The following is a 16,574-nucleotide window of genomic DNA, read 5'->3' on the forward strand; positions in this document are numbered from 1 at the left end:
AGTTATTTTCCCAAAAATTCCTCAACCAAGGGGAGTACCTTGTGCTTCATAATTAAGGAGTACCAATTTCCTACTCCCTTTAGTTTTACTTTATATAGAGCATTAACCAGGGCAATTGGAACCCCGCCTAGCAGGAGATTATATTTTTTAATAAAGTTTATAATCTGCATATATTCCAAGAACCCTGGTTTAATTAGATTCCCTGCTCTACCTAGTACTCCTTCCCAGGAAATCACTGTATTTACAATGAAGAAATGGCCCAGATTCTCAAAGCCAATGTCCTTCTATCTCCTAAGACGACTGGAATGAATTTGCAGGCCAAACCCTCTACATTCCTCCAATTTTAAAACGGCAAACCCAGACGAGTTAGCTTGTTTAAAAAAAGACTGGAGTCGATCGGAATAGTCACGAACAATCTTATAGCGGGACTTTTTCGGTAGTTTAGATTTTTTTAGAAAAACTGGAATTTGTGTGCCAGCCTCATCATTCTTTCAAAAAAATGTGTGTCCATCTTGTCGTTCGGTTCCAATAGACGTGCTGTAAGATCTAATAGCGCTGCCTCATAGTAGGTACGGCTATTAGGTAAGGCTAGACCCCCTTGATTTATCTCTAGTTGTAATATGGGCAGTTTAACCCTTGATGCCTTTTTAACTGGGAGAGTTAGTTGTTAAATGAGTCTCCTATGAAAATAAAACTTGGGGTGAAAAGGAAGCTAACCATCTAATTAGTGCTCCATATTTTTGTTTGTTCAAGATCCCATTTACGTTGAGCGAGAGAATACTGCACTTACTCGACATTTAGGACCCTGTATCTTTAAACCTTACCAATTCCATCAATTCTTTGCATACTTCTGACCCGTTTTCCAATCAAAACCCTGCTACTACTCATTTTTACAAGTGCTTTCATCCCCCCCCCAAACCCTCCCTCATCTCTAATGTGGTCTCCTCTGATCCCGCCAGCCACATTTTCCCCTTATGCTTAATGGTGAGCCTTGACCCTGCACCCTCAGTGACCGGCCCCACCCAACCATACAAACATTAAAAAAAAAAAAATTCCAGTGGTCAAACAATGCTAGGAAACATCTTATTACAGAGATTTCTTTTTAAAAAATCCTGGGATTCTATCCATCCGTGTAAACAAGTGAAATTTCCCTTTAACCAGCACCTTGAGTTTAGACTGCTGCGCAATGGATGCCTGGTCCCCCTGAGCTTTAAATAGCAACTTTACAAATTCTTTCCGCCTTCGTGCCGCCCCCACGGACATTTCTGAGAAAATATGACAATTCGTTGTCTCATCAATAGCAATTTGTCTCATTTGGATGGTTTCATAAGCACATTTTCTTTCATCCTGAAATCCGAGAAATTAACTAGAATTGTCCACGGATATTTAGAGTTTGGGAAGGGGTGGGCTGAAACCCGGTGAGCTCTTGTAAGCGAAAGATCCCCCACTTGACCAGAGAGCACTTTTTGTTTGATAAAGGTTTCCACCCATCGGAGGGTATTAGTCCCCTCACTCCGTTCAGGGACTCCTACTATCTGAAGATTAGATCTGCGCGAGTAATTCTTTAAGTCCTCTATTTTTGACTCAAGGGCAAACTTGTCTGCACTCACCTCATTGACTTTCCGCATAGTGGAGCTCAAATGCTGCTCAGGTGTGCAATCCTAGATTCTGCTTCGTCGAGCCTGATTGGGAATCCGGCAATTGATGCCTCGATTTTCTCCAGCCATAGATGTATAGTGGCAGTCTCTTGCGCCTGGGATTTTTTCATTTCTCTAACTTCCTCCAGTATTAGATTTAAGAGATCTTGGACTTCCATCTGTTGCAAACTGGCGCAGGAGGAGGGAACCTCAGGCTTCTCAGGGCAGTTTTCATTTCTGTGTCTTGCTAGTTCCCCACCATTCTCTGCTGCCGCGCTCAACATATCTTGATAAATCTGCATGGACTCCCACTCCTGCTGTCTTACGGCATTTTCTCTATTTAGATCTGATTCAAATAAGGGCTGCTGGGCTGGTATGGGGTCTGTGATATCTTGATTTGGAAGTGAAAGCGCAGGAACTCCTTCCACTGGATCTGCTTGAGCTGATGATGTTGCTAAAGAAGTAGCTGAAGATTTCACCGGGGGAGTCGTACCTATTTGCGTAGTCTCATGGGGTGGAGTGATGTGCAATCCTTCAAAAAGATTGAGAGTTACATTGTCCTGGAGGGCTGCCGGGGAGACCGAGCCAGTTAACACTGGACCCTGGATCGCAGGAGGCTGAATGCTTTTTTTTTTGTAAACAAGGAAAACGTTGCACTCCCCGTTGCTCCCTTGTTTGGACCTTTAGGAACCTCCACACAAATTTTGGGTACAGGGGTAGAATTCTTCTCTTGTGATACCGGTAGTGATGGCGATAGCATTTGTGAGTGAAGTATCACTGGTGGCAACCCCATATGATCCTCAGTAGAGCTCTCTGAACTAGAGCTTACTTCGGATTGGTTCGCCGAGACAGGGGCGAACCAATCCGAAGTGAACACCAATTACTAAGGTGTCACCTAGAATCTTCTGACACAGAATTCGCTAAGGTAAAGCAAACATGCAAAAACAATTAATAAAAGAGAAAGGGGACAGGCAAGATTCTTTATCACAAGAATATTTTAATATGGTCTGTGACAAGCAATATCAAAGTATTAACTCTTTGTAAGCTTCATGTTCCAAACCCATGATGGTATTCAGCGACATAAGAAAGAAAACATGTGCACCGATAACATAAGAGGCATATATTGCAATTTTATTTATCGTTTTTAAATTAAATATTGAAAATGCAGGAACATTTGCCTTCCCCACCCACCCCCTTTTCTAGAAAACATGTAACCCTTTTAAAAGTTTCTATTCCCTCATAAAATATTTTTTTGTAATCCATGAAAATGGACGACCCAGCGAAAACCCAGCACTTGTCGTTAGTTCTTTCAACAAAATCGAGACCCACGATATAAAAACAAAAAAACATGTGGACGTGTTGTCTTAGAAAAAAGAAAACAAATGACAATCGGAATTTAACACTGTGCTCTTAAATATGTCACAATGATTCCCCATGCCCAAAACCCATATTTTTGTACAATATTTTAGTCCACTTTTTTATTCATGCCTTAATTTGGCGAAGAAAAATACCTTTTTTTATTAACTATAATAAAATATTTTTTTAAATGTCATTCCTTTTTTTCTAAAGAAAATCATTTTTATTGTAAACAGCCACTATTAAAGAAAGGTTCGTCTGCAATGGACTTATGAATTCACTTCGGTTGTCCCGGTACGTCTTCTCTGTCACTTGACGAAAAATCAAAACGTGACTCAATCTTTCTCATATTAAAAGACCTCACCATGTGAAAAGATTACTAGGGTGGGACATGTGCTTTAGTTCTTAGTAGTTGCACCTCCCTGAGTTGTAGTTGGCATGGTCACAATGCTCTGATTGGCTGAAGGTTAGGGCATGCGTAAAGGAGCCAACGAAGTCACTTAATGGTGAACGGAGAACTTGTGCGCTGAAACCATCTCCACACCAGACAAAAAAATCCTGCAACACATAGTGATTGGCTAGAATATGAAAGCATATTCTCTCCAAGAAGAACTGTGCCATGGCAACAAGGGGTCAGATATTTAACTCACAAAAGCATCAGGCATGTGCCAGCTTCAAACCAATCACAGCATGGTTGATATGCGAACAGACACAGGAAAGGCCTCACTAAAAACCTTAAGGTACCTCTTTTTGTAGTAGCAGACCCCAATTTAATCTCTACTTGTTAAAGCTGTGGACATACAAGGTCTATGAGATAGACAGAGTCATAATGCTCATTCATCCCACATATGGGGGTCAGCAACATCAAAGCAAGCAATTTAAGTAACCGGGTAAACAAGAGAAAATGCAGTGAGTCCATCATATTTGACAGTTAAAACCACAGTTCTACCCTTAACTTTCAGGATGCAACTAACTTGGTCATGCTATTTCATTCATCACCTTTTGGTCTTTTCTTGGTGGTCTTATTTGTTCATTTATTGTTGTCCGGTTTCTTGTATACGTACAGAGTGTACAATGAGGGTCCAAAGCAGGTCGAAACCATGCCAGATTTTTAGGATAGTCACATAATATAAATTTACATATAAGGAATCTACATGGAAATCATCTAGTTTGGTCGCTTTCTGAAAATCTGGCACTGACTTGGCCCTGATGCATCAACGTTAGATACCCCTGTCCCACATGTAGGCATTTAAAGTGTGCAATATCTCCAGCATGCTGTGGGTACAGCTATCTTACAGGGGCATTCTCCCAAGAGGCTGTATTCATACTCTGGACAGTTCTGGTTAGTACATGCGCAGAATTTCCCTTTGCAACACTGCATGGACCGCTAATCCGTAATGGTGGGAAGCATCTAGGCTGAAGCGCATTCACAGAAGACGCTACATTATTATGCGGAATTCTGGTGTGACTAAATAAAAGTCAAGATTTTTGTCTGGATTTTGTCCCCGTGGTACAATTCAGAGATTTTATTTGGATTTTGGTAGCACTGCAGCTCTAAGGGCCGAGCAGACGTCTTTGAAATGTGAAAGAGTCCCACCCTCCCCAAAAATATGATATTCTATTAATCAGAAGCAATGGGGGAGACGAACAAGGGACGTGAATGGAGGCTGCATTGCATACAAAGAAAGGTGCGCCTGTATGACAATCGAAGGGAGACAAAGGGTGGAGAAGGGGTTAAAGGTCACTTTCGCCATAGAGTGCCGTGGAGAAGGACATGTAGTCCAGGGCGCCTGGCACACCGTCATGCCCGTTGTATGGTGCCATCCTTGCGATGCAGTATTCCGCCTGGTCTGGGGGTAGCTCTCGGCGCAGCTCATCCGCTGTGATGTAGTTCTGTAAGTAGGAAGGAGAGGTCAGTGAGTTGGGTACGGTCACGGCTTGCATTCCTTGGCTCGCCAGAGCGCAGAAGTAGACGGGCGAGCAAGTAGGCCGCGTTCAGCTAAAGATCATATTCACTTACAACTAACTTCAGAAGGGGTGGCAAAACACATGAGGGGCTCACAATAGGCACAAATCTCAACTATTCCAATAAATCCACGTTTCCAAAAGACCTTGCCCCACTCTATAGACTCTCTCTCGTTGTGGTCTCCTTATCCAGGTAGTCCCTACTTTGACACCAACGTCATTGTCTTATTGCTGTATTGTACTTTGACTTGTTGGTTCTCACTGTTTTAATTATGTTTTGCATGAACTTCCCTTTGACTACATTTGACCCACAGGTATCCTCACATGTACCTTGAATTATTCTATGCTCACAACTTGTAAAGTGCTTTGATACCTTCGGGTCCAAATAAATAAATTCTAAGGAACATTGTTAATCGCAGGGCCTGAAGAGCTACAGTTTTCTAGCTGTAAGACTAGGCCTACGTGACCTAGAATCGATATGCCAGAGTAGGGAGAGCAGATATGATACTCTATACTAATGGTGTATACTGTGTCTAGAAGAAGAGGGGGGGTGGGGCTGGAGGGAGAGGACAAAAGATGCAGAAACTGAGCAGCATTCATCAGGCATGGATGATTGACAGATGGATCAGGGCATCTTACAAAATCCGGGAATGGTTGATGGGGAGTCTCCAGATTTCAGTCCCTCTATAGAAATATTCCTTTCTCCATAAAATGTGCATTTCTATTCTAGATAAGACACCATATGCAATTTTCAATGAGTATTTCATGGTAGTCCATCTGCCTCACCTTATCTCCAGCTAGGATCTTGAAGGAAGCCATAACTTGGTCCGCCGTGTCTGTGTCGGCCGTCTCGCGAGACATGAAGTCGATGAAGGCCTGGAACGTCACCAGTCCAAAGCGGTTGGGGTCCACGATGCTCATGATGCGGGAAAACTCAACTTCTCCCTGTAAAGAGAGTGAAACCAGCAGTCACCCTACCAATAAAGGCTACATTGGTTTCCTAGTGTCAGCAGAGGGACCCCTCCCCCAACTAATGTAGAAGGGCAATGACCTTAAATGAAATGGTGGTCTCCGATTGGCCGCAGCAATTTGCTCCTAAAAATAACACCACTACAAAAGCCATCCAGAACTATTGGGCTGTTATTAAAACTGAGGTTTTCTGTGTGTTCTGTTTATTATTAGAATTTCTAAAGAGAACACGAAGCGGAACGAGCCAATGTTCCTCCACAATCTTGAACTCCCTTGAGCACTGTAGGAATTTAGCAGAGTATGCCCAGACAGCGCTTAAAAAGCCTGCAAGAGCAGCTTGATAGCTGCGGGAGCATCCGGACCAGAACCACATTATATTTATTTTCAGGCAGCCCATGGCCAGAATTCCGGCCAGCCCCAGGTCTCCCCAGAGCAGAAGCTTGAACAGATATTTTGCAAGTTGTTTCTGCTAGTCCAGTTGGGAAACGGGACCTGAACCCCGTTAAACACCAATAGAAAACTGAGAATTACATTCAATACCAGTTCCAAGATGAACATTGGAACTAAGGCGATCAATGAATTGATCATCAAGAAGGGTTTGAAAACGGCAACAGTTACTTTCCTTTGGTAAATCCAAGTGCACATTTCTCAACTCATGAACCTCCACAGACACATGACTAGATCTGCAAAGTCTTGAAATAGCTCCTGCCCCCGGCAGATGGCAACAGTGCCCTCCATCCCACCTCCGGATACGACGACATGGAGCCGCATGCTGGTGCCATCCCTCATACCGACATCAGTTTACTCGTTGGCCTCTTCGGAGCCCTGAGACGCGGAGCGTACCTGGCAGATTAAAAACACCGACGTGTGCATATCCAAGTTGGAAGCAGATTAACTTCCGAAGGTCCACTCAAGAGAACAGGGAGGAGGACTGGCCATGAGGCAACTGCGGTTAGAGGATCCACCAGAAGCAACATTACCGAAGTTAAGTAAATCGCAGATTTGTCACCTTGTCCGCAGATACCAAAGCAATGCTCACTTACACAAGGTAGGTATGAGTAATTGACTTTACGCATGAATGCCCTGTAGGTCTGAAGGAAGCAAAATGGTCCTCGCTGCAGGCCTGCGTGCTGTAGTCACGGCTTTTGCTGGAGTGGAACGAGCACTATGGGCGCCAGGAGGATTCTTACAGGCCAAAGCATAGTTTAAAGCAAGAGGTAAGGGTTTTGAACTGCCTTTTCTTTCTCTCCACTGGCAAATGCAAGGATAAGCTGCTACCCCACAATACCCCTGAGCTGTATTAAAGTAGATAACTGGTGGCTATGAATCGAACTTGTGTAACCTCTCTTCCTCCTTAGAGGCATGAGATGGAGATAACGCAGGGAGCATGATGGGCTGACCCACATGGAAGGATGACACCACATTTGGAAGAAAAGATGCAGGAGTCCTACGCACCAGTTAGTCGGGGACGAAAGTAAAGTATTAAGGCGGGGCGAACAATGCCTGCACGTTCACGGATGTGACGTGCAGATGGGATCGCAATAAAAAACATGGTCTGCAAGGTTAGGAGACTCCAACTGCAGCTACATAGAGGCTAAAAAGGAGCACATATCAGGAAAGTGTGGACTAAATAAAGTCTCACTGAGGCACTCTGAAGGGAGCAAGAGGAACCCATTGCCCAATCTGGGGTCACCAGACTAAGCTGCAGAGAAGGAAATGCATCTCAGATTATATTCCTGGCCACCAATATGTTACACATCTCCAATGACACCCCAGGAGGAAACTCTAGAGCACGAAATGCGAAACACGGAGTATTTTTGGAAGTAGTGAAAGGATACAGTGGACAAAGATGCCATGTGCTATTTCTGGATGCATATGCAACTAGTGACCCGCAAGAGGATGCCTGCTGAGCTCATCTGCCCTGATACTGAGGGATCCCATCAGGTGACTCACTTCAGGGACACCTTAAGTTTCAGCCACAGCCCCATAGCCTCCAGACTGAGGGCAAGGGACCACTTCATCCTACTTCTTGCAGTATCCAATTGCAGTCATGCTGTATGACAGCACCTGGATTGACCGATCCTTGATGGAAAAGATAGTGCCTTATGGGCCAAATGGATGGTTTCCAGCTCAAAAAGGCTCATGTGTTGGTGCTGCTCCAGGGCAGATCGGAGGACTCTGATCTTCAAGTTGTCCAGATGGTCAGAGAATACCCGAGTTGATACAGTAGGCGTTGTATGGCGATGTGTGGCACACTGACCTATCAACATGGGTTGCTAACACCAACATGGCCTTCTGAAAGACCCATGGGTCTGATGTCAAGCCAAAGGGTAGGAGAATGAATTAGAAGTGGGAGACCCACTAACAAACCAAGATGATTCCTGTGAGCTTGCAGGGTCTGCACATGAAAGTAAGCGTCTGGCGGTCAAAGGATGCCATGAAGTCTTCGGGATCCAAGGTCAGTGGAACCAGAGTCTGTGTCCCCCTCTTGACCTTCTTCTTGATGAACCCATTCAAATTATTTCGAGTTCCAAAATTGGTCTCAGGCCGCCTCCTTTTAAGGGACCAGACAGTACGTGGAGTAGCAACCCAGGCCCCTCTCAGCCCTGGGCAAGATCGTAATCCCTGCCTGGACAAGCAACATCACTAAATATTGGGAAAGAACAGTGTCATAATCCTGTGATGTCTGCCCAACAACAGGAGGAACGCGAGGCCAGGTGCACAAAAAGGTACAAACATAAACTTGAGAAACAATCGGATGGTCCCATTGATCTGACATATTAGAGTACCAGTTGGTTAGAAAATGCTGAATTTGGCACCATACTGGCCCCAAATGGCAAATGGACATGAAATGTAAGGGGCTACGTGAGGTGCGGAGAAGAAGGACAACTACTGCTGCTATTTTTTCCCCTTTTCCTCTACAAATACCCCTACCTCTGGAGCCACGATAAGGGTCAATTACCTGCAGAGGTTGTGAGCCCCCAACAACAGAGATCCAAGGACCTTTGAACAGCCTCAGAACTTGCAATAATCTTGCTAAACAATAAAGCCCCATGAAAGGGCATGCCCGTATGAGAGGTTTGGGTATTCCTGGAAAACTCAACCTGCATCAAACTATGGTGTCTATTGACTACTGGTGCCCATAGCCCAAGCAACACAATCGGTGGTATCCAGACATCCAGATACAGTTTGCGACATGGCCATCCTATATTGTCTGTGCAAAAGAATTTCGGAAGCCTGCAGACAAAATCTCACTCGCCCGGTCCCAAAGGGCAGGAGTGATCCAAGAAGCAAAAATCATTCAAAGATCTGAGTTCAAGGCAGCTGAGAAAAAGACTCTTTTGCCCTTAATGATTATCTTCTTTAATACTTTGTTGGGGAGCAGTGGGAAAAGAATTTGGATTGACTTTGCTCGCAGAGGCCTGAACTATAAGACTATAAGGAGCAGGATTGTGTGTCAGGAAATCTGGATCACCCCAGGCAGGTGAACGCCAAGTAGTAATCGGGCAACTCCCTAGCGAAGCAAAGCGAGACTCGTACAGATCTCAGTCAGAGCTCCAATACATTTTAATAAGGGCTCCAATGTAGAGGACCAGGCCTGCAAACTTTAGCAGAGATTAGCCCTAGTCTCCACTGGAGGAACCTACAAATTTGGCACCTCTGTAGCTCTGCACACCCACACTTGATAGGAAGCTTTCTCGTTTGTGGCGGTTTTTAAGTTCTAATTTAGTTTGTCTCTAGCGAAGTGTACAAGACACGAATTCTGTAGATCATGGTATAAGCCAGCATCAGTGTAATGAGGGTGAAAGAAGTGTTCCATTTACTCCGTCTCACTTCATTGGAGCCGGTGGGGGGAGACCGGATCGGTCCAAAAGGTAAATCTTCAAAGTGAAGCATGGTCCACTGCATAGTGTGATGGGGGGGGGGGGCGGGGGAGGAGGAGGTGCACCCTGGGTGAAGCCACTTCTGGTTCTAAAAGTGGAGTCAGAGGGGAACTCAGTACCAGTGCCTCTGGAGCTTGTGCCAGAGCGAACAGAGGAACAACCAGCAGGGCCTGCAGAAATGAAGTTGAGGCACGGCCCAGCACTAGAGGCAAAGTGGGCTGTATGGGGGCTATTCAGCATTGGGGGGGGGGGGGGGGAGGACCTGCAGCATAGCCTCCTTGAAGGCTGGGATTTGCTGCGGAGCGCACCGTAGCCCAGGGAACTCTAGGTGAAACTGCTCCGCCCTCGGAATTGGATCACAGTCGGATGCTGCAGGCTATACAAGGCCTTTTGAGTGTCGACTATGCAATCTCTCACCAGAATGGGCGCAGAGGAGGTGAGCAACCTCATTTTGACTTTTCATGCTTACCTTTTGGCTCGTCTTTCTAATTAGTCTTGGACTCACTAGATGATGGCGAGCGGGAAAAGGACCGGGCGTCACCTCCGGACTCTGAGCAGGAACAACCTGGCTTTCTAAGGTGGAGAGATGTGGCACAGAGGCCAGGGTGGCTGACTCCAGAGCGCGGGGCTCACAGTTCTATCCCCAGTGCCGGCAGCAGCTCATCCCAGCACCATGTGACTCTGGACAATAGCTTGCTTAATCTCCACAACGGCCCCCCTTAGGGGTGAGTTGTTCGTGCTTTACAAATACCGTATTTAGATTTTTAGGGTGAGACGGAGTTTTGCTACTCGCTCCCTGATGTTCACAGGATGCGTCAGTAAGCATTTTTCGCAAAACTAGTTGTGTGGATCCATGTCAGACATATGCTTGTGACACTCAACAGGATTTAAAATCCTACAGTTTTGTAAAGCGACATCCCTGCACATTGTTTTAGTACACAACCTTCAAAAAGAAGTTGTAAGATTGAAGGAAAAGAGCTCTAAGGGAGTGTAAAAAGAGGAACTGATGTCAGCACGCAGGGTTGGCAACTATCTGCAGTTCCATGGCAGGATGTACAAAGACAGGTCAGAGTCTGTTGGAACCACTTGCAAGTGCACAGGAGCTATTGCAAGAATGTATTGATCTCGTGTGGCACCTGAGGAGATTCACCAGGAAAAGAATCTGTGGTTAAAAGTATCAATCTGAAAAAATACGTAGTTATTTATTTTAAGAGTATGAAAAAATGCTAAAAGCTTTAAAGGAGCTGACCTACAGAACATAACAGCATGGCACACTCAAGAGCATTAATTCAGATTTTGGTAACGGGAGGTCTAGAAATACAGGTATAAAAGAGTCAAAGAAAGTTCCACTAAATAGCTCAAATTGTTTGTGCCAGTGATCAAGTTTCACAACAAAACAGATGGCAATCAACAGCGTTAATCCTCCAGGTTTACATTTTTTCAATTCTCAGTGACAAACAGAGGGTAATGAGGTAACTTTTGTGTCTACAAACATGGAGCTTTGGAAAACATCTTCTACGCAGTGTTGTGTTTGGATATTTTAATTCCAGTAAAAGCCAAAATAACTCCCAAAATATGCAGGCTTTTAAAGACCCCCATTCATTTAAATTAGGTCTTTATTCCTAATCTTGGATATGCCAATTGTTTTGCTTCAAAGTCTGCTGGATTCCCCCACCCCTTTCACATTCTCTAGTGAATCCCGTTGCTTGCTTGGCCGCCAGATTTTGCTCCGAGAAGTGAAAAACTTTAACAGAGATTTCGAATCGTCCTCACTCTTGACTTATTTCTTTTTTGTGTTGTGGAACTCGCATCCCCTCCAAACTGTAGGCACACTAGTATTTGGACTTCCAGAACATTAGATTGTCTCTCGTTCTGACATGTTCACGAGAGTTAGGTCGAGCCTAGCAGCAGCGCGCATGCGCTGCTCGCTCTACGGAGCATGCTGTAGTAGGGTATGTTGTGGAAGCCTCGTCCACTCTCTGCCCATATTTGTCATTGGCTTTGTGTCATTGTCCTTCTTAAATGGTGGCTTCTGATTCATAATTGGGCTTGTTAGTCCTGCCTTGTGATTGCCTTGTCTACGTTTGTTACGGCCCATAACGACTGGACCTTTTACTTGGCTTGTTACATGGCCTGCTTTATCTAGGGGGTGAGAACTATTTTTGTTACTATTGGCACTGATGGTGACGATGGCGGCTGCTTTTTGGGAAATTTGCATAATGATTGCGGCGCCCGCTTTAGGGACACTGCGATCATTTTCCATTTTATTTTATTTATCTTTCATATTGAGTGCGGCGTCCACTTCTAGGACACCGCACTCCGTTTAATCTTTTTCTTTTTTAACTTTAATATTGAGCGCGGTGCCCACTTCAGGGACAACGCGCTCATTTTAGTTTTTAACTTTAAAACTGATCGTGGCGCCGCTTCAAGGACACTGCGCTCGTTTTTTTTATTTATTTTTAACTTTAACACGGAGCGCGGTGTCCGCTTCAGGGACACCGCGCTCAGTGTTAAAAGTAACAAGCATTGGCATAGCCAATAGGTCTCGCCTTTGGGACCTTATAAGTGTTTAGCCATGCAACAGTTGCATAACTAAATACTTATAAGGTCCCAAAAGCGAGACCTATTGGCTATGCAAAGCGGCCGTGTGGCCGCGAAAGTAATCACGATCACACATCAAAGCGGCCGCGAAAGTGAAAGCAATCGCGGTAAAGCGCGGCGCGCACGCCCGCGCACATGCACTGTAGCTCTAGGCTGGCCTGGGAGCACTTTTTGGAGCCCACTCAATAACTCTCACCAGACCAGCGCATGCGCTGGGTCAGGCGAGACCTAAAAAGTAAAAAGAAAAAAAGAAAAAAAAAAAAAAAACCCGAGCGCGGTGTCCTTGAAGCGGCACCGCTCTCAGTTTTAAAGTTAAACAAACATTTACAATGCAACAGGTCTAGCATTTACGCGAGTTTGAGCTATTGGCATGGTCATTTACAATGCCAATAGCTTAAACTTGTGCAAATGCGAGACCTATTGCATTGCAAATGCTTGTTTAAGAAAGGCAATCACAAACTACACTCCTTTGATTCCAATACCATGTAGGTACTATGAGTGAACAAAGGCATCTGGAATTCTGTGATGCCACAGCACATGCACAGAAGTACAAACATCCCAAAATCCCTTACTTGAAGTACAATGCGCCAAATTAATTGGTCGATTGATAGTATTTAAAAGTGGTAAAGGTGCATCAATGTGCCCCAATGGGATGGACATTAAGTCACAGCTTTTTCCATCCAGGTGAATATGCAGGGAAAATAAATAGATTCTAGATGTATTTTGGGGCTCACACAGTGCTCCTGTTTCCTCTGGCAGATACCTGGTCTTCTTGCCTGCTGTTGCTCAGCTGCAACTGGGAGGTGAAAGCCATGTTGCCTTCATTAATGTTACTTATGAGCAATCGAAATAAAAATGTATACAGAAAATTCCTTGACATTGCTAAAAAATGTGCTATTGACTCTTACGTGGCACTATTATCTTCTCACATCAGTAAATTAATTTTAAAAGTGTCTGGGACAGAAACCATGGAACAATAACGCTGAATCCATATTGTCAATTTAAAATGGTCCAGAAACATATTAGCCAACATTAACGTTGAGTCACAGATATGAAAGACCAGGCACATGGGTTAAATGGATAAGGGTTTAAATATTGAGAGGTAAAGAGTTCAGGGTCAGGAATCGGAGGGCAGGGGTCACGAGTTGTGAAGTAAAAGGGTACTGGGGAAAGGAAGAGTAGATCATGGATTGAACAGGGGAGATCCCTGGATCAATAATTAAGGATCAGCGGTAGTAAGAAGTAGGTAATAGGGAAGGTGGAAGCTCAGTACCACGATGGAGTGTAAGAGGGTTCCGATTGGAGTCGGGATATGATACGCATTCCATTGTCAAGAGGGGGTAATAATGATAAGTGAAGTCTGGGGTAAGGATCGGGATCCAGGAGGAAAGAAGCCCAGGCTTCGGTCAAGGAAGGTACAGGGTTGTCCTCTTGTAGAAGGTTAATGGCAGCTTGAACTAAATCTAGTGAGGGATTGGGCAATAAAAGACTCCGGGATCATGAATTAGGGATCAGGAGATATGCAAATAGGCCTGAGGTAAGACAAGATCATTCTAGGCAGCTGTTTGTAACACATACAGCAAGAAAGTGGTAGGTCATTCCCAGAAGCATCAATCGTTGCCAATTTATCAGAGTGATAAAACGCCACTGAGGCTAGGATGCAAATAATCCTAGCACCGGCCCTTTGAGTGATGGCAGTCTAGTCCCCCTTTAAAAGCTAGAAGTAGTATTGACCTTTTGCACTGTCATCTTATGCCACAGGGCACATATGATTTAGGTTAGTGACCTGCTGATGTGACGGATTCATGGTTTATGTAACTCAATGTGAATGAAAGTGAAAATATAACATATCTGGTCAAGGACGGCCTCTGTTGAGAGCAGACAGAAAATGGGTCAGCAGGACAACTATGAAATTCTAGCTTTCTAGAACCACCAGAAAGGGAGAAGTTATTTAACTTCACTCTACAAATTATCTACATTTACATGCTGTGCAACGTTCTACCATCTATCTACTTGCTAGGCTCTGAACAGCATACTATTATAGCCTTAGAACACCCTGTAACAGGATCTACCAGCCATTAATGGCCCGCTTCGGCGAAAGCCTTTAACAAGGGAGCAGGCCTTCAAATGGCCAGTAGAGGCCGCTACAGAGGGCTCTAAGGCTATTAGAACATTAGGCCCCCAGAGCTCAGAATGTTCGAATTTGTAAAACAAAGGACTCACGGGGCAAGGGGGGGGGGGGGGGAGATTGGGGTTTAAATCCCCTTGGGTTCCGTGAAGCCAACAATCATTGAAATGTTGATGCTCCGGGCTTCTACTGGCCATTAGAAGCTGGGAGCACTCCAATGACTTGATGAGTTCAGCACAGATTCCCCGGGCTGTGTGAACACTAACAAATGAGACGCTGTGGGCGATTTCTCACCCGTGATTGATTCTTTCAACACTGCAGCTTGCAATTTTCGGATTTAATCATAGTTACGCCGCAACTTTTGTGCGGACCGCTGCACGAGGGGCTGTATCCTCCTTTACTCCACCTTAGATTGCCCTCCCCTGTCCTGAGGAAGACCCGCCCGCAGAGGAAATAAAATACCCTAACAGCACCAGGGTCGAAACTCTCCCCCAGTGGGCCTGTATCTGATATCTTCCTAGCCCTGCCCTTTTCACGGATGAACACTCTGTGCAACATCAGAAAATCATGAACTAAATACTTGAAGTCCACGCAGGACAGGCCTATTTGTAAAAGTGGTGCTACTGTGAACCGTGACCAGTTTACTAAAAATACTAAACTGATTGTTGAATTTGCTTTCTGGATTCCCCTCCTATATCCATCTTATTTCACGAGCACTATTCTCCTTCACACTCCCCTTGGAGCAACCTTTCTTTATTTAAACAATGAATATAGTGATCTGTTATAAAAAAGTACATTAGAAAAAAACAGTCACTATTAGAACAATACTGGGTGCCTTGTGTTCTTTGAGGATATACATGCTTGCATATTGAAGGAATTGGTGGTACATTAATGATCCAATGTTAATTGTATATATACCATATGTATGTTTTTTGACTATTGAATGGTCTTTACAACTAAATTGTAGTGCTTGAAAGTCTAGGACCATTGTTCTCTATACCAATTAATACCCAGGTCCGTGGACAATTGTGGGTTACCCATTATACCTTAATGGCTTCAAGGGAGCCTCAATGTTCTAATATGGTTTATGATTTATGGAACAACAAGGTACTTTTCGGAGCCCAACCAGGAGATGGTAGAAAGATGCACGTCTTGGTAAGCTTGGGGAGCTAATATAGTCTCAAGTTGCTATTGTTACAGGTAAGTAGTCTTCCCATTTTGAGGGTTCTAGAAACATACACTTAGATGCTGGATTAAGAGCACCAGGCCCATTTGCAGCTGGCCGGTGTCCTGCCTGCTTCTGAGGTCTGTGTTTTAAGAGCAGACAGAGGCACAGACCTGTGGTACTTCTCTACCATCACATTGCTTATTCTAGAACAATCAAAATTAAACATTTTATGCAACTGAGTTAATCCATTTAACGTTCACTGCATTATCGCTGCTGGGCACCAAATACAAACCACAAGGAACACAGGTGTCAGCGGACCCTGCAATCCACTGTCTCCGCTGGACACCAAATACAAACCACAATGAACACAGGTGTAGTACAGGGCGTTACGTTACCAGGTTGTAACCCATGGAGATAAGACAGGCTCTGAAGTCATCGCTGTCCATCATGCCGGTCTTCTTCTGCGGTCCATGGAAGACAGGGGACAGCAAGCCGGAGGGAGAAGACAAGAGGTGCAGGGGATGGAGCGTACAAAGGAAAAGATTCACCAAGGGAGGAAGAGTTAACAGCGGCACATGGAAGGAGGAAAGGATGGTGGGAAACCAAGTGTGGTGGGCCATTGGCCAAAAACAGGTGATGCCCACACCAGAAAGAGTTAAGTATGAAAATATGTGGAGAAAATGTAACAAGGAGGAGGAGGGAAAATGGAGAAAGTTGGGCCATGGCACAGTTGTTTGCAGGGAAGGTGTAAGGAGGATTTGGGTTGAGTCAAATAGAAGCATTCGCTCAGGGGAAAGGGATTAATTTGATTTTTTAATGAGAAATGGACAGATAATGAAGTATCAAACAAGGAAAGTAAATAGGAA

The 16,574-nt window shown here is 44.6% G+C and overlaps 1 protein-coding gene across 4 annotated transcripts in view; it reads right to left on the bottom strand.

Annotated features, from left to right (window-relative positions):
* Positions 1-2,614: 2,614 nt before the first annotated feature.
* Positions 2,615-16,574, bottom strand: part of ACTN1 (actinin alpha 1) — a 252,285-nt gene continuing 238,325 nt past the window's right edge. For 2 of the 4 annotated variants that reach the window (XM_085627296.1, XM_085627297.1), the window contains 3 exons: positions 16,104-16,169; positions 5,745-5,903; positions 2,615-4,886 (listed from right to left, as the gene is read on the bottom strand). In XM_085627296.1, coding sequence (XP_085483422.1) covers positions 4,728-4,886; positions 5,745-5,903; positions 16,104-16,169 — 384 coding nt within the window. In that variant the 3' untranslated portion in view covers positions 2,615-4,727. Of the gene's footprint in view, positions 4,887-5,744; positions 5,904-16,103; positions 16,494-16,574 lie in introns of all 4 variants that reach the window. The other 2 variants (XM_085627294.1, XM_085627295.1) reach the window with 2 other exon arrangements.

Source organism: Triturus cristatus, chromosome 9, assembly GCF_964204655.1.
Source record: "Triturus cristatus chromosome 9, aTriCri1.1, whole genome shotgun sequence".
Classification (NCBI taxonomy): Eukaryota; Metazoa; Chordata; class Amphibia; order Caudata; family Salamandridae; genus Triturus; species Triturus cristatus.